Genomic DNA, 26,761 nt, shown 5'->3' on the forward strand with positions numbered 1-26,761 from the left:
AAGAGAGGTAAAGAGGCAGGCAGGTATTAAACTGCACACTTTTAATTTTTTTTGAAAAATTTGTGATACTGACCTTTAATGACAGGTGTCTGCAGAAGTGTCGTACTCCACTGTACATTACAACAATTCCCACAAAAGTGTTGGACAACAGTAAAAATATGACCAATAAGGTCAGGCACAGGAATAGTTATTTTTCTTTAATAGTTATCTCCGTTATTTGGCAGTGACATTTCAATATTAACATACTCTGAAAACATGCATTGTATGCAATAACTTTATTAGGGTCAAATAGATATCACAATATAGATTCATCCACTGAGTAGCCATAAATTGGTTACAACAATCATAGAAGAGACTAAGCTGTTTTAAGCTAAGATGCTTTCAACATTACAGCTCATACAATAAGATTATATACTGATACACTTTGATCTAGAAATGCAGATGATCAGTTTTGATTAGTACATTGTGCTTCAGGCTTTCGTTTGTGTCAATGCATCCCATATGCTGTAGTGAGGGAGGGCTGAATTTCCCAGGGAGGAATCCAAACAGGCTACAAGTCTGGCTCTGGCTCTTTTAGGATGAGTTCCTGTGAGCCTGAGTTATTTGGTCAATCCAGTTACATTCTCCATTAGCACCAAGCTAGCGCTCAGAGCAGCAACCTAACAGAGGGATATCTAACAATCTTGAAACAGCACGGACAGAAAGGTTTTCTTCTCAGAAGAGGGCATAAAGGAATAGTTATGCTTTGTAAGGTCACAACAATACGTGCGGTTTTCATGTTGCTGTACCAAGCAACAGGGCGTTTTCACATGATTTTGTATACTGATATCTGCACCTCTGTTATCTTAATTAAATAAATACCTTTGTAAACATATAACACAGTTACTTGGTCCTTATTCTCCACAGCTCACGTTAAAAGATTCACAAAACATCCATAGAAATAGTGATTTATAGAAGGAATACTTAGCTGAGTTAAATGGAATAAACATTGGTCAGGTACCATATATACTACTGAATGCCATTTCAAGGAAAAACAGTTTAGTTACAAAGCATTCAGAACTTGGGTAAGCCATATATTCAACTCTGCAAAATATATAAAAGATGCATACTTCCTTTAAACAGACATTTAACAAAATGTAAGTGGCAGAAGTCGAGAAGTTCCATTTACACAGTCCAGACATTTGGTAGTATGAAACTGCTTATCCATGCACTAAATTACAGATGGATGACTGAGTTAACTGAAATAATAGTAAAATCTTCTGAAACAAAAAGGTATAACCAAAACAAATGCTCTGAAGAGTCACAGACAGGCAGTTTTGAAAATTTAGGTGCAATGTTACATGCATGGATATACAGAATAATCTGTAGAAATCATAGTAAAACACTTCTGTTTTTCACCAAAATGCAGAAGGAAATTCAATTATATTATGCATATTAAATACTACAGACTTGAGGCTACAAAAAGCTTCTACCATCTTAACACATACAAAACTACCATAAAGTTATCTCTACAGAACATACTACAACAGCAACTCCAGGTCACCGGCGAGGAGCACATCCCCTGTGTCTGGCTAGTCAGGGAAAGAAAGGCCAACTCCAGCCCCCTGGCCACCTCCCATCTGCCAAAGGAGGTGGGCTTAGACCTTCAATGGACATCAAACACTGTGTTGTAGTATTAATTTATGTAGAACCCTTAAAAATCTGGTGCCACTGAAAACCCGAGACTTGTTAAACTCTCTACTTGCGAGGGATGCAAGAGCTTGAACTGCGTGAACCCTAAATTTGATTAGCGAAGGAGGTTGGCCCGCTCTGCCCATAGCTCTGGGACTGGCCATATTCACCCACCTGGCCATAGGAGCCTGGCTGGTTGTAGCCACCAGCTGGCCCATAGCTGTCTTGGTTGTAGCCACCTTGGTTGTAGCCACCGGGCTGCTTCTCCATGGTGTCCGCAGGGTGCCGCTGGCCTGAGGAATGCCAGCCCGTCTCCTTAAACACAAACCAAATGTTGCCTGCCCAGAGGATAAAGTTCAAGTAGCCAAAGACCTGGGTGGGAAGAAGAGGAGCTCGTCACCAGCAGCCACAGTCTCACAGCTCAACCTAATTTATGGACCCTGCATGGTCCCAGGAGAAGGCAATGCTGCTCCCAACCCCTCCTTCCCAAACACAAGAGGAAATGGCCTCAAGCTGTGCAAGAGGAGGCTCAGATTGGTTATTAGAAAAAAAAAATCTTCACTGAATCTATTGTCAAGCACTGGAACAGGCTGCCCAAGGAAGTGATGGGGTCACTATTTGTGGGGAAAGTGTAGATGTGGCACTTGGGGACATGGCTTAGTGATGGACTTGGCTTTGTGGTTGGACTTTGTAATCTTAGAGATCTTTTTCAACCAACCCAAACGATTCTGTGATTCTCCCAAACCCACTGGAAGATTTTCTCAGCTTTGAAGAAAATTCCCAAATTCACCTCCCTTAGCTGTAGGTCAGAAGGTGCCTGCTTTGCTTTTTGTTGCCAAAAAAAAGGTTGAGTTTTTAGACCTTTTTTTTTTTTGTTTGTTTGAAAACATAATCTAGTTTAAAGAAATTGTGAAAGATAAAACTGAAAGAAACTAATTAAAAAGAGAGATCTTAATTGGTCAGGTGGCCTAGAGGGATTTTTTGTGTTTGCTTTTTTTTAACATGCTGAAGTCCAATTTTATGCTGTTTTTTGAGGATTTTTAGAGGAAGATGTAAGGCAAAAACCTTTCCTTCCTAAACGAGCACACAGACCCCTTTGCAAATGAGTTGCTGTGAGTAAGTTAAAGCAGAGGGGCAACTTCCAATGCTCTTGGACACTTCGCCTTTTCCCCATCCCAGCCCTCCATACTCATCCTGCTGCTGCTCCATGGCACAGCTGCTGTGAGTCACAGCCTGCCTTTCCCTGCAGCAAGGCTGCACTTCCAATTATATTATGTCAGCTACCCCGTTTGCACCAGTCAATTTAGGTCAATACACAGGTAAAAGATGAAAATACATTGCAAGGTGAGGGTGAACAGCAGCAATCAAAGTCACTTACAACCGAAGTGTTGAGGCTTGACATAACAGGGCTGCGAACAGGCAAGCATTTGTTGGACTGCTGTTTGCAGGCAGACATCAGCAGCAGCACTTCATCAGGGTCAGTTGCAACCTTTACATCTGACAGTCCTTTAGCCCAAGCAGATGAGCTCACTAGCCACAAGAATGAGAAGACCACTGTCACAATGAAATCCTAAAAGACAAATTAGTTAGAAGCATTATACTGGTGTGTCCATTGGAAAGGAAAAAATATTAAAAATCACCAGAAAACTGAAAGCTTGTGTCAGAGGAGAAAAATACCAAGAGCTTGTTACCTAGTGGAAGGTTGTGATACTGTCATCACCCACAGAGATAATTTTCAGAAGTGCTTGACATGCCTAATGGGGCAGAGCCCTTTGGCTGACATTTGCACCTCTGGCCTTGAGGCAAGATTCCCACAAATCTTAAGGCAAAACTCCCACGTGGCTGGTACCCAGGATGCTGAGCTGTCTTGAAATTGTGGCTGTTCACAGCACCAGGCTGATGCATTGGGATGAATTACAAAATACACATGCCAATAAAGAAGCTGGGCCCTTCTGAAGGCTGGTCTTGCCCTGGGTACTCCTACAGACAGTCAGGGTGGGTTTCCAACAGGAAGTGTTTCTGTCTTAGGGAAAACCTGAAATTGGCTAATTCTCAGGTACCAGATGAGGATTTTCTCACCAGCCACAGGTAAGGCCAAATGTCCCTGCTGCATAATCCATGCAGCCACTAATTACCATGAGTGAGCAAGTAAACAGCAAGACTTGCCAAGCAGAGACTCCTCCCTGGCCCAGTAAAGCACTGGTTCCCAATTCCCATCCACGTGAAAAGAAGGGAGAAGGTGGGGTGGTCCCTCCAGGTTCCAGCAGCTCTGCTCTGATCCACTCTGCTCACTTTCCCCTTGAAAGACTCTCAGGAGCATGCACAAGCATAAACTTCTCCTTGTCTTAGCCAGAACAAGTGGCCAAGTGACACTGTTGTTGTGTGGGTTTGGGGGGAAAGGAGGGAGGAGGTGTGATTTTTCAAGCTTTCTTGTGTCTTGCTAAAACAGAAGAGCCTTTCTGCTGTCATATTTCATCCCATCTGTCGGCCCACAACAGATGGCAGAGGTGCCAAAGTCTAACATACCACTAACTGCATCGCTGCGTCTTGATATCCCACCTCCCATGGGGCTGCTTCCCCTTCCCCCTTGCAAAAGAAAGGTGTGCATGGAAGGAAGGGAAAATTCATTAAGAACCCAGTGTTTCAGGTTGCTTCTCAAAGAAGCAAGCAATCCCAAGGAAACACCATTCTCATCTACAAGCACAGCTGACATTTGGGGAAGGAGCTCTCCGTGGCACCACAGGGCGGAGGGCTGCGCCTCCGTCACGACGGAAGAGGCACCAGTCGATAAAGCCGCCGCACAAGCGAGCCACGAACAAAGGATGCCTCCACTGACGCAGATGGGATTGAATTAACTGTGCTTGGATGCTTTCCCAAAGGATACATCCTTCTCTTTTAACAATTTGTTTTCTGCAGGCCTATGTCTGCCACCGAGCTCCGAGTTCCCCTGACCTCCTTCATGCTGCCCAAATGGGCTCTCTTGAAGAGCGTGAAGCCCAGGAGCTGACAACTCCCTTAACACCACTCTGTGTGGGCAGAGGCATACAGCCCAGAGTAATTCTTCTTCTCAGGGAGATTTCCAGCAAAAGGAATTATTGCATCTCATATGTCTTAGTAGTGAATGAGAAACAAGATTCCTAGAGGCAACAGCTCAGTTGCAAACACTTCCTAAAAATTCCAGCTGGTAGAAACACGAGATGTCTGCTGAGCTGTGGATGATGATGGGAGATGCTCTTTATTTGCTGGGAGGTTTGATATGCTATCAACCCACATGCCAAGCTCCCATGCAGTTTCGGACTGACACAAGAGATGGGGACACAGCAGAGCTTTGGAGAATGTATTTTCTAAATGACAAGCAACCCTGTCCCAACGGCAGCATACTTGGAGTAAACTAAATGCAGCTCTGTAATATGTGAACTGGCAGTGTTAATTAAAGAAATGCATAACAGCAGGTAGAAATTTGATGCAAACAGAGACAAACTGACTAAAACTAATGCAACACAGGAGAACAAACCTGCTAAAAAGAGAGCAATTTTAAACGTGAGCAAAGTTCTTGAAGCAGGCAACAGCAGCAGGAGAGCAGGGGTACAGACCTGCTGCTGATCTCACAGGCCCTGATCCCATGTTGGTGAGGCTCATTGCACAAATTACTTCATCTGTATGAACCCCTCAATCTGACTGCTGGTATAGCCCAGGGCTCTAAGTCCTTCTAGAAAATCCCACGGCACTGTGTAGTTAAGGGGATAGCCCTAAAGGCATTAAGTATTTAATGTTATTTCTCAGATCTTGTCTTCTCCATCACACCCTATGCTCCAGCCTTCTCCCGACTTCCTCTGCTCCCATGTGCCAGGGTGTTCACAAAGTCTAAAACCTTGTCCTCTCTGCTACAAACTCCCCTATTTCTGAGCAGGTCAGAGCCTTGGGAAAGGCTTCTTGCTCCTGGGGTACCAGGATCAGCTCTTGTATAGAGTTACTCCCAAAAGCTGTAAAGTCTGGCTGGGTGCAGTAAACACACTGAACCAGAAGTGAAAGATGGCACAGTGGGACTCAAAGAGGAAACCACGCAGCCTGGCCACCAGCTGGCCAAGGAGACAGGACAGAAAGGCTAAAGGAACACTGGGATTTTTTTCAGTAGGTGTTCTCATCAAGGCTACATGGCCAGACCCAGGTTCTCAGAGGACTTTTTCTGCCTCTTCTGTACAATGCAAGAAGCAAAATGTATGATTCTATGACTAGAGTGAACTTGTATCTTCCTATTTATTTTGAATCTTTGAGAACCTTCAGCTTTGGCTGGGACTTGAACCTCTCTTGTTTTCAAGTGGGTTTGCATTTCTGGCTTTCGCTTTGTGAACATTTTCACAGCTCTGGGTGGAACAGAGTTACAAGATAATGACATGCTGAAAATAAAAGTGAATTTCAAGCTAAGCTGTTCTGTGGCTTAATGTCTATCTGGGGAATTTCTCCTTGGTAATTAAGGCCAGAGTGCCTGCATACTAAAACAAATCTTGCATTTCAATGTTTAATATCCCTATAGCATGGGTGAGTCCTCTTTTCCTTTGGAACAAAGCAATTTTTTGTAGTTGCTCTCTTAAAGTGGCGTCTGCAGATCTCTTCAGTGTGTATTGTTGTATGATTACACTACACTCCTAATTGCCAAAGTTCTCTCTCAGATCTCAGCTGAGATACTTTGCTCTGCCTACAGATGCCTTTGGGAAAGAAGGAAAATAGGAACATGTAAAGAAAAGAAAAAACTGAAATTTACTGAAATACTCTGAATATACAAGGAGGGACTTTTTAAGACCTGAAGTATGTGCAAAAAAAAAAAAAAAAATTCTTGCTGCCTTTTTCAAGTTGAAACTTGTTATTACTGAGTTTGCCAAAAATGCCTACTTGGAACAATTTTAGATATTATACATTTTAGAATAGAACTGTGAATGCCTTTTCTTTTCATAATAATTTACATATTTCTCCTTGCTATCTCCTTGCTACTGGCCTTTGCAAAATGCCCCTTTTTGAAAGGGGCACTCACAGTCACTTAAGCCTCCTGAGCACCGTTTTGGATTGCCCAGTGTCTGGCATAACCTCACCCAACCAAGAGCCTCTGTAGAAGCTGCTCATTCACTCAGAAAGGGGATGTGTTTAATCTGCTCCAAGCAGGTCAGTGGCTTCTTCAGGCCCTGAAGGCTGTGACACATGTCCCTGTGTGCCCTCTGTGCCCTGCTCTCCCTCCCAGCCAAGTCTGGCAGGATGGTCTTGGGCTGTCATGGCTGGGAACAGGCAAAACCTCAGCTCTGGCCTGGCCAGAGTGCTCCTGGCATCCCTGCTCTCTCACAGCTGCTGCCTTGTAACTGCCTTCCATGCAGAGCTCATGCTACAAACCCTTTCTATTCGCAAAAACCCTCTCATGCATTTACAGCCTCCAAGGGACCAACTCCTCAAATGCTGAGGTCCATAAACCCTCCTAGCCAGAGCTTGTCTAGCACTGCCAACAGGTTTCATGGCCAGCCACACAGCAGCAGAGGGAGATTTCCTTACCCAGAAGAGGCAAACCACTCAGAGGATTTGCTTCACAGTCACAACCATCCTAAAAATTCCAGAACTACCCCAGCAAGAGCCACAGCCCTGGTCCCAGCCGGGAAGGCGGCCAACAGCAGATTGCCGCAGGCAGCAAACGCCTTCCTACAGTGGCATTTTAGCTCTTTTTTGGTTTGAACAAGGTCCCACCCCAGATTTTCTGCCGAATGAAGCTTTGAAGGAATTACATGCTTCTTGCAATAGTGTAAGGCCTTGCAAGCTTGCTTCTGGCAGGGAAGTGCAGAGCCTTTTGGGAGGCACCAGCATATACAGCAAGGTCACCCTGGCTTGTGCTTTAAAGGGAGATGACAAGAGCAGGCTGAAACAGCTCTTTGAAATGCAAAGAAATACTCAGGTTTTTCCTAATTTCATTTCCCAACTTTAAAGGATTCAGTCTTTGTTCTTAGAGATGGCTCTTTATTCTTTTCCTGTCTATTTTCTAGACCATTGGCCACTGGTGAGCAAGTACATGTTTAATCAAAGAAGTGCCCAAAGAGCAGACCAAGGTGTACTTAACTCACTCGATCTGCAACATATGTAAGGAACCAAATGCCTTTCTGCATAAAGTGATTATTCATGGGACTCCAGATGCAAAGGAAAGATCTCATCTTCTTAAGATATAAGCATCTTTATGCACCATAAGAATGAGATTATCAATTAATCTCTATAAAAATGAAATATCTCTTTTCAAAGCTATGTCAGTCACCTTTCTTGGCTGAATAATTTTATGGTTTTATATTAATTGACTGGAATATTAATAAAGTGATTTACATTTATACATGAATGCATATGCTTTCTCATGGCAAAGCTATAACTTCCCAGAGACAAACCTGAAGGCACACAGGGCTGTCAGCATGCGGATTTTAAATGGACCACGTATGGGGTAAAGAAGCCATAGGAAAAGTAAGAAGTCTGAGTGATGGGGACTGATACACATTGGCTGTGACTATTCTTTCTTTTCTGAGGAACATATGGAAGCATCCTATCCCTGATCCCCTAAACTTTCAGCACAGCTGTGTTGGTTACTCTTTGCTTGCAAGAAGCTCCAATGTACAGACCTGAAGCAGAGCATCAACACTGTGCTGGCAGTCCCAGGGTGCAGCTCATCTCTGCTCTCGTCACAAACCAGCAGTGCCTCCCCGGGTATGTGGCATTAAACAAGTGGAAATCAGCTTAGGTTGGTTTGTTCTGAGAGATGGAGTTGTACTGAAAACTGGTGGCATTTTGTACAGCTCATCCTTTAAAATCTAAGTCACCACCTCCAGTTAACTTCTTTTAGAAGTTTCTGGCTCCTGAGCACCAATCAGTCACTTGAGAAGCTGCCTTGCCCTCGTTGTACCCACCAAGGTGAGACCCCAAGCTCCTCCCTGCACATGTGCACCATGTGGGAGTTTGCACTGGAATGAAAATCACAGCTGTGGTTTGCAGAGCTCAGAAACACACAGAATGTTTCTATGAGGCACTGAATCCCTGGGAACCTGCTCCTTGTTCCTTCAGAAACTGGGAATCCAAGACCCTCTCTTAGGTTCATCTATCTGTAAGAACCCCCTCAGATGATCCCTCAGGCAGCCAGCAAGGGAAGCAGAGTGGAAGGACTCACCGCTGCCAGCCCTGTGGGAATGGATAAGTAACACAGCCAGGGCCCTGTGCAACCAAAACAAAGACTTTGATCCCCAAAACCTGACAGGCAACATTAGCAATGAAATGGTTTTCTGCAAAGTGAATAAACACACCACTGCCATCCATCCAGACAGGGAAGGAGTTAACTGCTTCTCCCACTGGAAGTATTTCCTTGCTATCATGCTTCACTCCACACTGAACGCTAAAATATTTTTTCACAGTTAAAGTGATGCTTCGCTGAGATCTCAGCACATGCAGTTCATTTCCCTGTATCTGTATAAACAAAGTAAACCTGAAACACTTGTGACCAAAATTTTCCCTGCAAGTTTCTTGTGATTTAATGGTCATTAAATTCCTTATATCTTCTGCATCCAGTCAGGCTTCTACAGTTTGGTAATGGACTGATGATGTTCTGACTGCCTGTGCAGAGGCTTTTTGAGAAAATATTATAAAATTTCTAGTGAAAGGGGTTTTTTCCTCTCTTGACTTCTCCTGTCATGCTCATTTTTCAAATCCCTAAAATTTGTCAGGAAAAAAGGCAGCTCTGAGAGGGTGCTGCTTAAAGGCAGATGTCATCCCAGACTGAGAAAATACGAAGCCAAGATGAAGTACAAGGCTTAAAACAGGAATGGTTTAAACTCTGAAATTGTGATCAGGCACTGCAGCAGAAGCAAGGATGGATGAAACTATCATCTTCAAACTCTTCACTAAAAGAGAAAAATCTGGTAGTCTGGATAAAGTGCCTGATGCGCTGATCCTGGCTGGTGATGAAACAGAACGAGGGCTGCCCTGCCTCCTGCACCAACACGTGCTGCACCACAGATTTCTGCTGCACTTTTCTTTGGAAGGAACAATCTCAGGGATGAGACATACTCACACATCTCATCTGATACATGTCAGTTCAGAGCAGCATCTGCCTGGAGCTGGAGGATACATTGCCTGCCTCCTTCACAGAGCGCGTGACATCCCCCAGGTGAGCACTGCAGCCCTGAGAAGCTGGTTTTCACTCCAAGCCTTCTTTTTCCTTGACCAGTGAATTCCTCCTGGCTACAGCTGCCAGCTTTTTCTCTGGCTAGGGCTCTGCATTTTCTCTACAACTCTACTGCACAGAGGGACTCACACCTGTCCTCAGAAAGGCTGCAATCATTACACTGGACAGTGTCCAGGGAGACCAGCAAGGATGTGCTCCAGGCAAAAAAGGTTATTTTTTTTTCTAAAAATACCAAATACAACACAGCTTGCAGTGCACAGCAGTTGCAGGAGCATTTGGATAGGGAAGATGGGACTCTCCTCATGTCAGGCATAACCTGACCATAACCCTCAGCCATTCCCAGAACCACTCACCAGCAGGAGCTGCTTTTGCTGTAGGATAAACTCAAAAACATCTTTATATTCTGAAAAAATAAGGTCATATAGCCTTGGTCTAAATAGTGGGAAATTGAAAACAAGAGGCTTTGGTAACAGACACTGGTTAAATTTAACCTGTAGATTCAATTACAATCCATTACACAGAACAAATTAAGTCAATGTGACGTTAATGCTGTAACAGATTGTATCATGCATCCTGTGACAGACACAACTGCAGCAGCTGTTTCAGGAAAGTCCTGGACAAAGACAAGTGGCCACATCATAATGTGACACATTAATGCTCTTTCCTTTTTCTACTGCTATAGAGGATAATGTGGTTAGTCAAAAGAATTATTTTCTGGGGAAAATTAAGATGGAAGAATTCTGTAACAAATCATTTGATAAGACAGTTTGAAATGTGATCTTACTTGATACCAAGAAGAAGCAAGGCCTTTTTTCTATTTATTTTTTCTGCAGAGACCCCTGTATTTTGCCTGTTCTTTGTCACCTCTGTGAGGATTCCCTTACATTCCTCACTATTTTCTAGAACAGGAAAGGTCCAAATATGTTGGTTTGGCACAGCCTGGCGACGCCTCTGGGATGACATTTATGAAGGAAATCAAAACATGGCAGGTGCAGTTTTGTCCAGGACAATGCCTAAGATCTCTTTTTCCCTTTTTTCCCCACCAATGAAGCTCTGCTATCACAGACACAGGGCTGAATTCCCAATCCTGTTACCATTCAGCTACATGTTCATTTTTTGTGTGATCATCATCACTGTGGGCAGTGGGAGAGAAATGCAGAATTTCACAAGTACATACACGACTAAACTCCTTCTGCATTACAGCCTCCATTACCTTTGGTGATAAAATATTAAATTACCATTAAGATAAAAAAATCAGGGGACTGCAGAGATGCTTTGGGCAGCAGGACACCTGGATCTACCAAACCATGCCAAAAACCTCAACAACCAAAACAGCAAGAGGTGAAGACCTACGCCTGAAAACAAATGCTGTCAACACTTACAATTAAAGGCCCTCTGTTGTTCTCACGGTACTTGTTCTGGAAGAAGATATAAACCACGGTGGCAGCCAGAGAGTAGAGGAAGGCAAAAACCGCGATGGTGACGAAGAACTCCGCCGAAGAGGAGAAGTCCCCTATCAAGGCGAGCGTTTCCCGGCGCTTGCCTTCACAAGTGGGAGCCTCAAAATTCACTTGATGCAACCTGGAAAACATCCCACAGAGCAGCAGGTGAAGTACAGAAAATGGAAACTGTCACCTGAATAAAGATAAATACATTTGCTCTCATTCCTGATGCACATTGACCCCTGTGAATAACGGGCAGCTGTGGGCTGTGCTCCTCAGAGGTGTTTGTATATGTGAGGTTACTTCCCTGTGAGTGCCAAGGTGAGCCTGAGCACATGAACACATCTTTTAATCAATCCCAGAGAAAAGTTTATATTCCAGTGGTTTGGTACAACCCTCCCTGTCTTCTCTGGGGTTTTGCCATGGCAACAACTGAAAAAGGGTAACATGAGAAACAATTTGATTCTCAAATTTTTACAATCCAGGCAGCAGAAAACAGGTCTTATCCTCAGTACTAAGCCCATAGGATATCCACGTTTGGATATTCACAAATTCCTTGCAGAAAATTGTCTAGTGCAGAGCTACCTGTGGCTGTTAGCTCATAGGGCTGCAAGCGACGCAATGCTTCTACATTAAAGGCTTTTGAAATCAAGCTGCAGCAGAAATACACAACTTGGATCAAAGAAAAAGTCTGCATGCCCTGGTTTAGGCAACCTAAGCCCTAACTTGATACTCACACAGTGTTCATCAGCAACTGAGCAAATAGATTCATAGTTCTGTCTGGAAGCTCCTGTGAGAGTCTTTTCTTCTGTAATAATTTTAATTTCTGATGCAGAAAAACAAAGAGGATACATGGAGGGGTCATTTTGGCAGGTCCTCTTGCATGGCTCAGATTTGCATCAGTGGGAACATGGAACCCACTGAGGGATCACATTGTTCTGCTCCACCACAGGGTGAGTGGAGAGGACGAAGCAGCAGCAATTAAAGAACTGATGATCTGGTGCTGAGAACAGATTACGCCTTCTGGGAGACATTCCTCTGCTCAAGGGCAATTAATGTGCAACAGCAAGCCAATGGCAGCAGCAGCCATAACTATATTTGGCTAAATAAAAAGTTAATTCCCCACAGGAAAACAAAGTACCCACAGCAGAAATCACAGAAGACGGATTAATGGACACTGGAGGATTGGATGACTTTTTGCTTTTGCTGGTCCTGATTAAATGTACCCAAACATGTAGGCAGAACTTTTCATCAGTGGCTGATGAACAACGCCAGTTATTTGCCTCAGAGATTTTATTCCCAGTTCATTGTAGTAGTGGCGAGATGAAAACAAAAACTAAGTCTGCCCAGATTGCAGAGATGAGCAGTGGCTAAAATGCCTTTCCAGTGTAAAGCCAGCAAAGCCTGATGAAATCTGAACAAGAGATCCTAATGCTCATGATCAGTTTCCCGACTTCACTGTTTCCTGGCATCACCGCACTCACACTTTTAATCAGTTTATTGTTCTTTTTTAAAATTGGGGGATAAAAGGAGAAATAAGTTTTCCTAGTTCCTGTCATGCAAATTTTGCAGTCTAGAAAGAAAATGGTATTATTTTAACCATCACCACGACAGTGGAAAGATCTGAAATGCATGATTTGCATGGTCTAAAAAGGAAACTTTTTCAAGCTTTCCTTTTACAGCTGTGTGTTGGTTTTGCATGGCCTGGCTTTTGGTAGCAGGGGAGCCACAGAAGTGCCTTCTGTGAGCAGCTGCTGGAAGGTTCCACCGTGTCCAGCAGAGCCAGTCCCTGACAGCTCTGAAGATGGACACGCTGCTGGCCAAAACTGACCCAATGAGAGAGGTTGGTAACACCTCTGTGATAACACCTCTGGGGGAGGTGCCCATGCCAGGGCTGGTGGGTGCCTGGAGGAGGCTGTGATCCAGTGGGAGATGAAGTGGAGGGAAAAGGCCCTGCTGCTTCCAGGCTGGAGCAGCCTGTCCTTGGAGGATGCACCCGTGGAAGAGTGACCCGTGCCACAGCAGTTTTGGGAGGACTGTGCCTGTGGGGGGAATGCAGGTTGCAGCAGGTGTGGTAGGACTGCTGCTCATGAGAATGGAACCATGCTGAAGTGCACAGAGAACTGTCCCCCATGGGAGGGACCCCAGGGCCTCACAGGGGAAGGACTCCTCTCCCTGGGCAGGGGAACAAACCTCGGTGATGAACTGACCCAAACCCCCCTGCCCTGTCTCCCTGTGCTGTCGGTGAGGAGGGAGGGGCTGGGGAGTAAAAGGTGTTTTATGGGCTTATTTTATTTCTCACCTGATTCTGTTAGTAACAAATTCACTTTGCAACTTAAATTGAGCTTGTTTTGCCCTTGCAGAATTTTCTCCTGATCCTTATCTCAACTCATGAACCCTTTGTTAATTTTTTTCTTTCTTCTGCCCAGCTGTGGCAGGGGAGGGTGAGCAAACAGCTTTTGTGGATGCCTGGCACTGGGCCAGTGTCAAACCACAACAAGCTGCTTGGGTGCTGTATTGACATGGAACAAAACCTTTCAAAGCATCTCGAGAACTGTGGAAGGCTCTGTGGGGCTCTGGATCAGTAAGAAATGTGGCCCATGCCTCCTTCCCCAGGGGAATGCAGGGCTGTGCAGCCAGAGGCTGTCCTCACAGTCCTTGTTGGGGCTCAAGGCCAGGTTCAAGCCAGGTTTCACATCCCACCCAGCCCACAAAGTTGCAGTCTGGGGCAGGAAGGACACCAGCAACGGTGTGCAGAGCCAGAGGTGGGCACTGCTGTCTGCTTTTGCCCACCAGCAGACCAAGGGTCTCCTTGTCAGCCCAGCAACTCAGTGCTCAAGGCTAGGAGAGTTTGCTTTGGCTGGTTATTATTGTTGGTCCAAGCCTCCAAATTTCTGGTTCTTCAAAAACTCATGACATTTGCTGTGTTTGAAGGGCCACATTCAGGTACCATAGCTGCTGTTTTAGGGCCCTGCTGCAGGATGTGGGATCTGTTTCTCCAGCTGAGCCCACCAAAAGCCCGGTTTTGATGCAGTGGAGGGAGTTCTATGGTTTTGTTACCACATCCCCTCACATCACTTGCAGCAGCACTGTGAAATTGGGCTGAACTACACTAAATACAATCCAAGTGGTTTGGGGAAGAGAAAAAAAAGAAGAAGGCTATTCTGCATGCATTTTATTGTGTACAGCATGTCTTTACAGCAGAGTTTTCTTTCCCTCCCCAGGAGCCCTGAAACTCAGATGGGACAACACGTGATGTTGCAAGTAGCAGCTCAAACCCCTGTGCATACCAAAGAGGAAATAACTGAGGGAACATTTCTATCAAGATTCAGACTTGGAGTTGCTTCCCACCCCTGCCCCTTCTCACTCTCCACTGTCAACCCAGCCCAGTCTCATCATCAACAACCAGCATTTACAAAACATGATAAAGCAACTGAGACCATCTTCCTTTTCTATTCTCTGTTTTCCTGACTGCACCTTAGTTCTGAATAATAGGAAGGAAAAAAAGTTCATATACTAACACCACACTTGTACCTTCCCAGCAGTGCTTTTGGGCCAGACACCTGTCAGGGATACGAGATCAGAGAAACCATCTTCCATCAAGTTATTTTTATTCACTTGCTTTTCTTTTTAGATTTCCTTGGCCTCTAAGAGGATGTGCAGTAATTGGTGCCTCTTGTGGCCACCTCACCTCTGTCAAAACAACCGAGATCTCTCCTGTGCAAAGGGCCCCAAAATAGACCATGATTCAGACCTGGGAAGAGGAGCTGTGACAGGGAAGAGAAGAGAGGGAGCCAAGGCCTGCGGTGGTTAGGGTGGATGCTGCCTTTACATGATACATCTGAAAAGTTTCTTTAAGGCAGGGGAGGATCAGTGACAGAAAATCCAGTTTCACTAATCGAAACCTTTTTGATCTGGAATGGCATCTCCAAGAGAAAACGGATTTTTTTTTTCCCACTGGTGTTGCTGAGTCAGCCTTTCTGGGGGCAGGAGGGTTTGGTGATGACTCACAAAACGTTAATTGCCTCTGCCTCCCACTTTTGATATAATTCTACCTGTTCTGTCTCTTACTTCCTCTGACTTACTCTTCTTTCATCTTCTCTTCTCTCTCTTCGTTTGCACCCCACCTCTGCCTTCAAGTCACCCTTGGCCAGTGCCTTCCTTATGCTGCTTTTCCAGTTTCCAGCACCACCCCTCCATTCTACCTTTGACTCTCCATTTGCTAAACAAAATCATGAGCCCCAAGAGTGACCCTTTGCAATAACACCCTTTGCACTTTTTTAACAGCTGTTAGGCTGCATTAATGGGAATTATTTTCACTGATTGATGGGCAATGCAAATAAGGAACACAACAGTAATGAATTTACTTAATGAGGGAAACCTTTCCCCTGTAAGTTCTTCCAGGTTGGGGTTTTTTTTTGGCCTTGTACTGCTCTGGGTATTGCTATTAATTCAGAAATAAAGCTCCTGACTTTGGAATGTGACCTTGCACCCCACACTCAGCAGAGCTGCACTAAGGTCATCCTCGCTGCCTATTGTTACCAGCACCATCCCCTTTGTTAACAGCAACTGCCACGGCCAAGCCATCCAGGCCCAAATTCCCTCAATTTCACTTCAATCGGAAGCAAGTCCACCAAAAGCAGTCAAGTTTCACTGATGAAGTCACAGTAATTAAGGGCTTCTGAGGTTTCTTCCACCACTTGGCAAACTTTCCATTGCTGTGGGAAATATGATGACAAGACAGCTGTATTGTCTAGCTTGACAAGATCAAAAGCGAGCAGGAATGTTTTACAGTGAAAAAAGGGATTTTTACATTGTTCCACAATAGCGAAGAGCAGTTACATTTTCAGATGCTAATTACTCTCGCTCTGAAAACAGTACATGAAGCCAGACACAGGGAACAAAGCTACAGCTGTTACTTGTGCATGGGGGAGCAAAAGTTGTGCTCTCTCCATGTGAATGTGAAGTTGCCTTTTCTTCCTGAACTTCCTCAGTACAATATTCAAGCCACAGCGTTCTTTTAATCATAGCCCACCATTTTCTTCAGCAGTTTAGTTCCCCTGATGATCCTTGAGCATGAAAATGGTCAGAGCAAACTGCCCCAAAGACCTGTTTCACTCCATCACCAGACATAAAAGAGCCCAAGCAGAAGGGTGAGTGATCTAATCTTGTCTGATCCATCCCCTTCAACAATGCACACAGGGCTTGAAGCCAACAGAACACACAATTAACACAAGAATGTGCTCAAATGTTATTGATGAACCAGTATAGATTTCCCCCCTTGGGCTTTGATCAGTGATCAGATTAATAAATAACAGATAAAGTTCTGCCTCCAAAAATTCTCAATGGGGGTTAGTGTTTCTTCATTTCTTTACTAGGATCTAGTGAAAAACAGGCAAAAAAAGCACTCTGTTTTCGTAGGTTGTCCTATTTTCTCAAAATAGCATCTTGTAATCCACCCTCCAACCTGTCTACAACATGCTGGAACAAAATCTGCAACACCCACACACGTGCTTGCAAAAACCCTGAGATCTATTATCTTTTCATTGGGCTGTATTTCCCCCATCTTGTTTCTGGTAGTCAAAATGTCAATTGTCTTTACTGTCTGCAAATCCCTGAGAGAAATACATTGCTAGAAATGAGTTACTGCAGTAGTGCTTGTGGAGGGGTTTCTTGGGAAATGTTTATCTTGGCTGATAATCTCCAAAATGAGGGGGAAATGAAATTTCAAAATACAGAAGTGAAATGCTGACATGCACAGAGCGCCTCAGCAAGCAAACTGCTCTGTGGAGGCACAAAAACGTGACAAGGGTTTACATCTTCCTTTCTCTGGGACACAGAGTAAAGACATTTCTTTTAGTTAGCCCTGAGAACACTGGAGTTCCCTCATTTCAGAGGACTCTGCTGGTGTACTTTGACACTGCTGCCTCCAGCCAGCCAGTCCCTGGGCAAATGTACCTTTTTAAGGTGTCAAATATGGACTTTTTTGTAGGTTTATTGGAAGAATACAAATAAATGGGAGCTTTTCCTCACACAACAGAGCTCATCATTCCTGTAAAACTCCTCTAGAGATATTACCTACATTAAGAAAAACACTTTGAAAGTCATCTCTAATAGTCAGGTGAAAGCAGAAATCTGCCTGCAAATAAAAAGTCTTTTCTTTAAGGAAATTGGGGTCCACTGACTCTTTCAACACTCTTCCAAGACTGTTCTTCTCACTGCAAAAAACACTCCCCCCAATGCTGGGCATTCCTGAATGTTTGGTGTTAAGTCCTGGCTATCTGCAAGGCTGCTCACACAGCAAGAACAGGCTTCCCTCCAGTCTTCAGGAGGATGGATGGAGTGAGCTCTACAGTTTTCTCATCCTCCTCTTCCCCCCAGATCTGCTCTGCAAGAACAAATTTCTGAGTGGGGGGACCCTTCAGCATCAAAACCATTATACAGAAATTCCCATAGGATCTGAATCTTTGCATCCAGGAGCTGGTGAAGTTAGTCTCAGGCAGACAGCCTGTTAATAACCACACTTGAACACCTTAATGCCATTAATGCTTAAGTTCTCTTCAGCCCTTCAAAGTCAAATATTTGAGATGTTATTCAAGCCATGGACAACTGTGGGGATGAGATGGAGTTTGCCCCCTGGCAGGACAGCAGCTACCATGGAGGTGATTGCTCCCTGGCCCTTTTGCACCTGTGCTATTCTGATAAAATCACACGTTTCTACCCTTTTGCCAACAATCACAAGACTGTTTCTCACCCCAAGCTGCTCTCACAGCTCTTTTCCCAAGATGAAGAAATTACTGCTTACTCAAGTATTCCCATCCTTTACCTTTTCATTGCCCATCTGCCACGATGCATGTCTCAGTGCTGTCTGCACATACCACAGCCTTTCAAAACTGAGATGCTTACCCATCCTCCCTAACTATCCCAGCAGTTTTCCATACCTCACTCTACCAGCTGCCCCAAAAAACAACACCCTTCTAGACTCCCCAGCACCCAAAGGTGCCTTCAGTATCCGCCTCCCCTACAGAGCAGCAGCACATTCGTTTCCACCACATCCCTTCCCTTACAAAATCGGTTCATTTTTCTCTGGAGACAGAATGCAAAATTAAAATTTGCCATCTGACTCAGCAATCCAAGCCCAGTCTTTTGTTTCTTTCCTTTCTAGAGGAAGAAAGAATAGAGTTGGCTGATCAAAGAGTATTTGAAAATACTTCACTTTGAACTTCTGTCCGCTAAATACAACCTCTCCATTTATTACAAAAAATTAATTCCAAAGCCCATATCACTCTAGAATAATTCAACACTACCAGTCATTTCACACAAATACATCTATCATCTTGCAAACATTTGTTCCTAGCTCCTAATCTGGGTATTTGAACATCCTAAAGATCTCTCCTGTGTCACAGCTGACTTTAGTGGCTTACACCCATCCAAATCCATGTCCAGAGCAGCATAACCAAAAAAAACCACCCCAGAAGGTGCTGCTGGGAAGCTAACCAGGAACGCTGTATCAACATACACTCTTTTCTGATTTATTTCCAGTCAAAATAATATAAAATATTTCCCTTCTAATACTTTCAATTTCTTAGTTTGCCAGGTTCCCAGTCCTCACTAGCACATCGCTGTGCTGCAGATGTTTGGCCAGCACTATTTTCCTACAGTCCTGGTTTATCAGGTCAAACTGCCAGACACAGCTGCTGTCTCAGCACACCACACTGTGTGCTGCATTGGGACAGGGACAATTCCCCCACTGCAGGCAGCTCAGAGCAGGTTCACCACGATTGCTTTTCCAGAGCTGGGCACCATGTGGGTCCCTCTGCTCCATCCCTCTACCCCTCATTTCATTTCTCCTGTTAAGACAGTGAGTCTGAGACCCCCTGAGGTGCTCAGGTCTCCAGGAAGAGATGCTACACAACCCTTTTGAGGATGGGGTCTGAAGGCATTAGGCATTGAGAAGGCACCGGTGCCATACCCCTGGCTTGAGGGGCTATGAGCTTATCCTCCTGCAGGACCTTCTCCCAGTGACTGCATGCACAAAGCTCTGGGGAAACAGCCTGCACAACACTCCTGGGGGGAAGAAACATCTGGACTGGTGCCAGCCGTGGGAATGAGCCTCCCCAGGCTGTGCACGTAGCAGGAATGCAAACCCTACTACTCCATCGTAGCACCAAAGAGCCAACAAGAAAGGCTCCTTATAGAACACATGCTGCCGGGAGTGCTCGGAAAGCTGAGTGGGTGATCCCAACCCCACTTCCAAGCCTTTACCCAAGACCCAGATTTATCTCCCAAGATAATTTCACAGCTCTTCTCAGGAACACATGCTGTGCAAGCAGAGCACAATGCTCAAAGACATGCTCCACCAGTCTTCACAGCCCAAATACCTTCCCACATTGGGAACTTCCGTTCTTTGTGGTACAGACTAGTGGCATGATACTCTGATTTCCCTCCAGCAAGCTATTTTCTTGGGACAAACTGCTTTCTAGTCTCTGGGAAACTTTGCTACTATCTCTGAAGGAAGGGAATCCTTAATTATCTTTAAAAAAAGTAATTATGCTTATGGAACAAGGCAAATTATAGGACCTGGAAATGCCACTGGCATACCTCTGTATCACCACATAAACAACTACCCAATGTTACCTGGTTCCATCATGAGATCCTGGCTAAACCCATAGTTCTTATGTCCCTCCTGCTGCCCTCTTCCCAGACACAGGAAACAGCTTCCAAACTAAGAAGCTCCTGTCAGAGCCAAACAAAAGCTTCCATTTGGAGAAAGATCAAGAGAAATCTAAACATCTACAGATAAAACACAAGCAGTAGAAACCATAAAGAAAAGGCCTAAAAAAGTCATTGAATATAGTAAGACCATTTCTGAGAAGTGGATGTGTCAAATCCCTGGGCAGTATTTCTGCTTGGAGCAATGGCTGATCCTGTGACCAACACATTCTGCAGCTGCTCACACCACCTCCAGTTCACCTGCCCTTCCACCATCAAATGGGCTATGAACTGTATGTAAAAGTATTCCAAATTCTTGGGCATCACCTGGTGTTCAGCCAGAACCACCTGAAAGCATAAATGCTTCACCCTGTGACAACCATTGTTCACGTACATTTTCATCTAGATCCACAGACCCTGAAAGCAGCAATTTCACCCCCCAGACCAACTCATATAAATACAAGAGCAATTACAGAAGATGCAGCAACATTTACTCCTCTGTGTTGCAATTCAATATTACTTTGTATTTAACTCTAATTTTCTCAAGTATATTGTCCTAATGTACTTAAAGCAATCAAATTAAGTTCTCTATAGAGTTTTATGGGATGACTCAAATGAAACTCCCAGTCACAGTATGCACATTTGGAAGGATATGACAAATCCTTCCCTCAGGGAGCTGTTGGGCTCCAGCACAGGCTAAGCAGTGCACCAGGCAGGAGCCAAGCAGACTTGTGGGTCTGCTGATGGACCTGCAGACAAATTGCCAGCACCTTCACACCTTGAAATAGTCCAAGAGGTGTGAATCCAGATAAGACAGGCACTGAGTGGGGCTGTGCTGCAGGGGGTTGGATGCACATCCTCTCCAGAGTTTACTGAATAAAAAATAATGCATTTATCTCCTGACAAATGAATTAACATAGAATCCAGGTGTGAGAGGAGACCAAAGACATCCCATGCATCCCATTCCCTACAGTCCTGAGGAAATCTTCAGGGCTCCTACACAGCAACTGCCCATTTTGGAGCATGGAGAAGGGCATGTGTTTGACTGCCGCCCAGCTGGGCCACCATGTGCCATCCAGAGTATGGGATCAAATGCCAAACAAGGCAAAGCCAAAGGGCGGCTGCTTTGATTGCTTCTGTACTGACAGCATGAAAATGTGCAAAAATAAATTTGCAAGGGAATTTGCCTAAAGTCTGACTTTTAGGAAAAGCCTTTGTGGCAGGCACAGATAAAACACCATCACTGCACAATACTGCAGAGACTATTCATGAATATATATTAAAAATTCAAATTGTGAAAAAGCTGCATATATTAACAAATCCAAAATCAACTTCCACTTTAAGAATAAATTTGGTCTAAAGAATTAATGAAGAATTTTTCTGGCACTAAAACAGCATTAAGCAGAAAATATAGCCTCTGTGAAGAAAAAAACAGCCAGTCTGTATCAACTGGACCATCCAAATTCAGAAAAAATCCAATTTTTGAGTGCTAAAAGAAAAGCTCTGCAATTTAACAAAGTTTCCAGAAAGCCTTCTCCCTTATCTGCAGCAGACACCATCTCTAGAAAGCTTCTACACTTTCCTTCCCCTTCCAGCTGTGTGCCCATGAGCTCTGTGTTCTTGCAATGTCTGTACATGGACAAGGAGACAAGAACTGACCAGTCTGAAGAGCTGTGAAGCTACACAAGCCTCCTCCCAGTTCAGCATTCAAAGATGTGCTTGTTTCAAGTTTCAAGGGATTAAAAACTACAGAGTAGAAGGAGGAGAACACTGATGAGAGCAACAACTGAGATGACCTCAACTTGTCTGCAGAGCTGCTGCCCCATCACAAAAAATACTGCCTGAACTCATCAGCTTGTCCTTGGTTTTGCAATTAACTGGAGACTTCATGGTTTTACAAATCTTCCTCCTCTGACCTCCTCAAGCACTGAATTGCTGTTCACAGCCCAACACACCGGCAGCAGGAATGGGCAGAGGCTGTGCCACCCTTGGCCTCCACCTTCTTGGCTGTTTACAAAACAGTTCCACCCAGAAGCCAAGCCATCCAGACCAGCCATGAAATTGGGGGGGTGGTGGGTGGTCTCTTGCTTCAACAACACAATCCTGATGAGGACCACATGCACAGGGTCAGTCTCAAAGAGAAGCTAAAGATGTGGTTTTATCAGATTTCTGGTGGTTTTCTATAGATCTCATCCAGGAACAAAGGGTGACTTGAAGCATCTCTGGTCCCTCACTTGTGAGATAAAGACCCTTCTTGCCTTTATCCACAGTTCCAATGACCAATCTTTGCCAATCTTGAAGATTTCTACAAAGTAGAAGACATTTTGAAGACTCTAACTGGGGTGAGGAGGCCTTCAAAACTAGAAAAGTCACAAAGTCATCCTTATTTTTATCCATTTTAATCAAACCAGCAATAATTCCATCAAACTCTGACACAGGAATGACATTGTGCACTGTACTCATGGACAGCTATTACTGCAGACCACAGCTGTCCAAGTAAAAAAGCCCATTTTCTCCCATTCTACTGTTCTCTTTTTCTAAAGACAGTATTTCAGAGTCAGTGTGGTCCTTGAAGACTTGTGGACATTGGAGACACTGATTTGCAGTTTTTAATTGCTTCACTAGTCTGTAGTCATGCAAGCAAAAATCACATCAGGGCTCTGAACTATGGGATGCAGAGCCAGTTGTAAAAATGTGAAATATTCTTTCCTATTACAAACTACGTTCATTCAAAGCTGAAAAGTACTTATTCTGCAGACCATTTCCCCATTTCCCCAGCCCAGGAGACAATCTAAGAGCAAAACCAACAGCTCACTGATAAGTGCTCAGTTTGGCTTTGCAAGCTCCATGTTCAGATTGCTTCTAGACTTGCTTCAGTATAGGGACTTGACCAAGGTTTCTGATGCCTTCACTGCCAGGAAAGTGCTGGGGCCATACTTCAAATAGCTCACAAAGTTCTTGCATTCACATCACAATGGCATAAAATCTTTTAACTGGGTTTCCATTAGGGGGGAAAAAAAAAAAAAAAAGATTTTCAAAATTTGAGCTGCAATTTTCTGTTTAGCGCTATAAATTACCAGAATGAAAAAATCACAACTGAGAAAAAAAATCTATTTCCTAGTTAAAAATATATCCTAATGCTTCAGTTTACCTCTTAAATTCACATTAAATATGAAGATATTTTGTGAGGGTGTCACAATCAGAGATATTTGTAACCTGAAGGATTTCCTGAATTTTACTCAGCAGCATGCAACTTCACCTTTCTCATTCACTCAATTTTCACTTTCCACTAACAGTAGTTAAAATGTAGAAGTTCTGGTTAGGCAAATTATTCAATAAGAGGTCAAAATTAGGTATAAAAATCTCTGCTGAAATCAGAGTTTGAGACAGTTGTGGAAGAAAATTAAAGCCACGACTGAGTCCTCAGTGCCCATCCTACATAGCCAGTTTATATAACAGGGATATTGGTGAAAATCTCCAGCTTAGCTGATGTATTATTGAACACATTTCCTCATCAGTTCAGCTGTTAACCCCAGATCTGTAGTGCTAGATGAGGCAGTCACAGTTTGCCAAGATAAGGAACTAAACTAATGCAGCTTTCACAGACCAGCCTATTGCAGATCCAGAAGGGACCACTGTGACACAGCACGTGCTCCTCTAAACTCCATCCAAAGCACCAAGTTTTGTTCTAAGAAGTTCCAGGGTGGAGATTTATCCCTTCATTAAGCTCGAATGGGTCATGCAAAGTTTAACCCGCACCTCTCAGCTTCCCAGGAACTCTGCCAAATCCACCTGGGAACTGGGGCATCTACATTTTGGCACAGGTTACACCTGAAGCCGGTGCACAACTCCTGCTGGCTTGCTTTTGCTCCTGTCTATGCACAGGTTTATGAGGCACAGTTTGGTTTTGCAGAAGGGGCATCTTCTGTAAGATGAAGACATCCAAAATAAACACAAACCTTAAGGAGTTTCACTGACTCTGACTTTATTCCTTCCTATCTCCAACCTCCCAAAAAGTCTGGGAGCAGAGCCCACCATGGTTGCCTGAAGTCAGCACTGCAGGCAACTACTTAGTTGAAAGAATTTCTATTTATCAGCAGCTCTCAGTCTCCCAGCAATCACACACATTTATAATCTTTCAGCCAGAATGTTTTTCGCTGAATTCTGAAGCAAGATTTACTACAAATGGATGACAAAAAATAGAAGGATAGTACACACTGGCACAGAAATGTGCTAACATTAGCAGAAGCCTTTTCCAAAGAAAGATAGACGCAAAGCTCAAAAAGTTAGATGCTTTCTCCTTAATTATCATTTGTAGCTTCTAAGTAGGCAATTTAGATCTGGCTGTCATATTTCAAATGGAAGACTAGACTACCCATCGCATGCAGATGAGGTGAACACTTTCAAGGGTGCTCAATGGGAATGTCTTTATTCAAATGAGATGCTTAAAGTGAATGAAAAGCTCCCATAAAACACAATTTCCTCTTCCTTCAGAAGGAAGAATCACTTGAAGAGACAGCTTTCCTGGCACACTGAAAAGATACTAATAGGTGATTTAGAATAAAATGGAAAACATTTGTTTTGGTCACTGCTGTGATACAAAGATGTGCAAAGACGTGTTTTCATCAGGGTCTCATGTTAGCACCACCAGGAAATCCTACTCTGTCATTCTAGTAACTGTGGCTCAGTGCTCCTAACACCCCTGCACACACTTCACCTAACCACTGGGTTAGGTGAGACTGTCTAAAATTTAACAATGTCATCCTCCAGGCCAATATTTTCTAAGTAGTTTTCAGGATGAATGCCCCAAGAAAAGATAAGAGATACTACTAATTAATTCAGATTCCCAGCAGTTAACTTGGGGGGCATACTGTGCGTATAGGCTTGGGTTAAAGCACCTCCAAAAGCTACAGGCAAAGAGATTTTAGTGCAGGCTCTTCCTCAAGACTGAACAGGCAGCACACTTAGGGGCTTGCATTGAGATGGTTTTCCCTTCTCACAGCCCTGCAGACCTGCCCAGAACAACACCTCTGCTCATGGGACTCCCACGAGCCCCAGAGCCCACGAGCATCACCCACAGCCAGGGGCTGGCACAGCATTCCTCCCTTGGCCAGAACAGGGCAGAACCAGAAAGAGTAGCTGATGGCATTAGCACAGAGAACCTCTCTCAGCACATCATCATCACGAGAGCACTTCTGAGATGCAAAGGTTCATTTAAATCAGAAGTTTGAAGAAGCCCAAATGTTTCAGTGCAGCTCTGCCAGTTGCAAGTAAAACATCAAGTTTGTGATGTGAATAATTCCGTAGCAAAAAATCTCCCATACAGACTCAGTAAGTTAAGCAAACAAAAAAAGACTTGCTCCTAGAAGGACTGATGAAAAAAAGCATCTTAAAATAGTGAATACCAGTAACAAATATGTACACAGTAGGTGTACTATTCAATCACTTATCATCAAAGTAAACCCAAGAAAAAACAAAGTATGTGATGCTGGGATCATGGAAAATAATAAACAAATAGGACCTTCACTAGGACTCTTATTACAAACAAAACATATTGCTTCAGGGCACTTGGATTAGTGACAAATCCAATCTGAAAGGCTGATGGACTGTGAGAGTAACAAATAATCCCAAGATGCTGAATTTTTTTCCATCCCTCAAAGAACCATTGCCTGTGTGAGGGTCAAGATAATGAACATCTTAATGTGTGCCAAATTTGCAATAGACTCTGTACCAAGCACAGATCCTAATGCTAGAGAAAAACTGCTACTCTAGGGCCAGAGAAATTTATTCTATATTTGAATTTGTAAAACTTTCAAAAAGCATTTACAGGTATCCAGAAAAATGGTTGATTTGTGCCTTAAAACACAAGGAAGGGAGACATGTTTTGTGATAAAACTAGAATCAGGCCAAAATGAGAAAAAACCTCAGGTGAATATTTGAAACATCTTTATAAATATCAGATTAGGCACGGAAGAGTCTGGCAGGATCTGTAGAAAAGTGTGGCAGCACTCCAGGAGAAACTTGTTAGAGGATATTAGGGTTTAGACTTCAGGTTAATTTCCACATTACAGGGTGACTGCAGGGTCATGGACGTGGGCTGCAGGGAGCTTAAATGAATCAGTGTAATTGTGGATGGAAAAGCATGCATCTCATCTCCTGTTCCAGGAGAGATGGTGGAGCCAAATTTGGGGTCAAGTAATGGCAATATTGACACTGACAGGGACTCTTTGAGTGGTTATTGTATCCCAGTGGCACAAGCTCAGAGCAGAAGCTCAGATGGGAATGGCTCAGCCTCCTCACACTCCTGACACAACCACCCTGCACAGGCACCACCACAGGGGCTTTTCTCCCAGGGATCCTGTCTCCCAGCCAGGCAAAAGCACCACTGCACCAGATTACTCTGGTAGTGTCTAGTGATTAATACACTTTTCTGCTTTTCCTCACTTCCCCCTTTTCAAAGAGCAAATTAATCCAGGTCCAGAATTAACTAAGAAAGTGATTCCAGCAGAAATGAGAAACAGCCACCTTGTGAAAAAGGTTTCTTTGGGTTTTCTTTTTTGGTGCTCCACAATTTCCTGCTACTGCTACCACAGCAGTAATACAACATAGGAGCCAAGCATAACTTCCATACAGCCATAACTTAACAACCTCCCTAAGAAATAATTAATATTAAAGGTACATTTCAAAACTCCCTGTCCAATTATACTAATTATTTCTCTTGGACTCATTTTTATTTCTTGCTGGAGACTTT

General features: G+C 43.9%; 1 protein-coding gene across 2 annotated transcripts in view; it reads right to left on the bottom strand.

The window, feature by feature from the left end:
- Positions 1–260: 260 nt before the first annotated feature.
- Positions 261–26,761, bottom strand: part of SYNPR (synaptoporin) — a 105,233-nt gene continuing 78,732 nt past the window's right edge. For both annotated transcript variants that reach the window (XM_066327271.1, XM_066327270.1), the window contains 3 exons: positions 11,239–11,437; positions 3,050–3,241; positions 261–2,043 (listed from right to left, as the gene is read on the bottom strand). In XM_066327271.1, coding sequence (XP_066183368.1) covers positions 1,777–2,043; positions 3,050–3,241; positions 11,239–11,437 — 658 coding nt within the window. In that variant the 3' untranslated portion in view covers positions 261–1,776. The remainder of the gene's footprint in view (positions 2,044–3,049; positions 3,242–11,238; positions 11,438–26,761) is intronic.

The sequence above is a fragment of the Sylvia atricapilla genome, chromosome 11, assembly GCF_009819655.1.
Source record: "Sylvia atricapilla isolate bSylAtr1 chromosome 11, bSylAtr1.pri, whole genome shotgun sequence".
NCBI classification, from domain to species: domain Eukaryota; kingdom Metazoa; phylum Chordata; class Aves; order Passeriformes; family Sylviidae; genus Sylvia; species Sylvia atricapilla.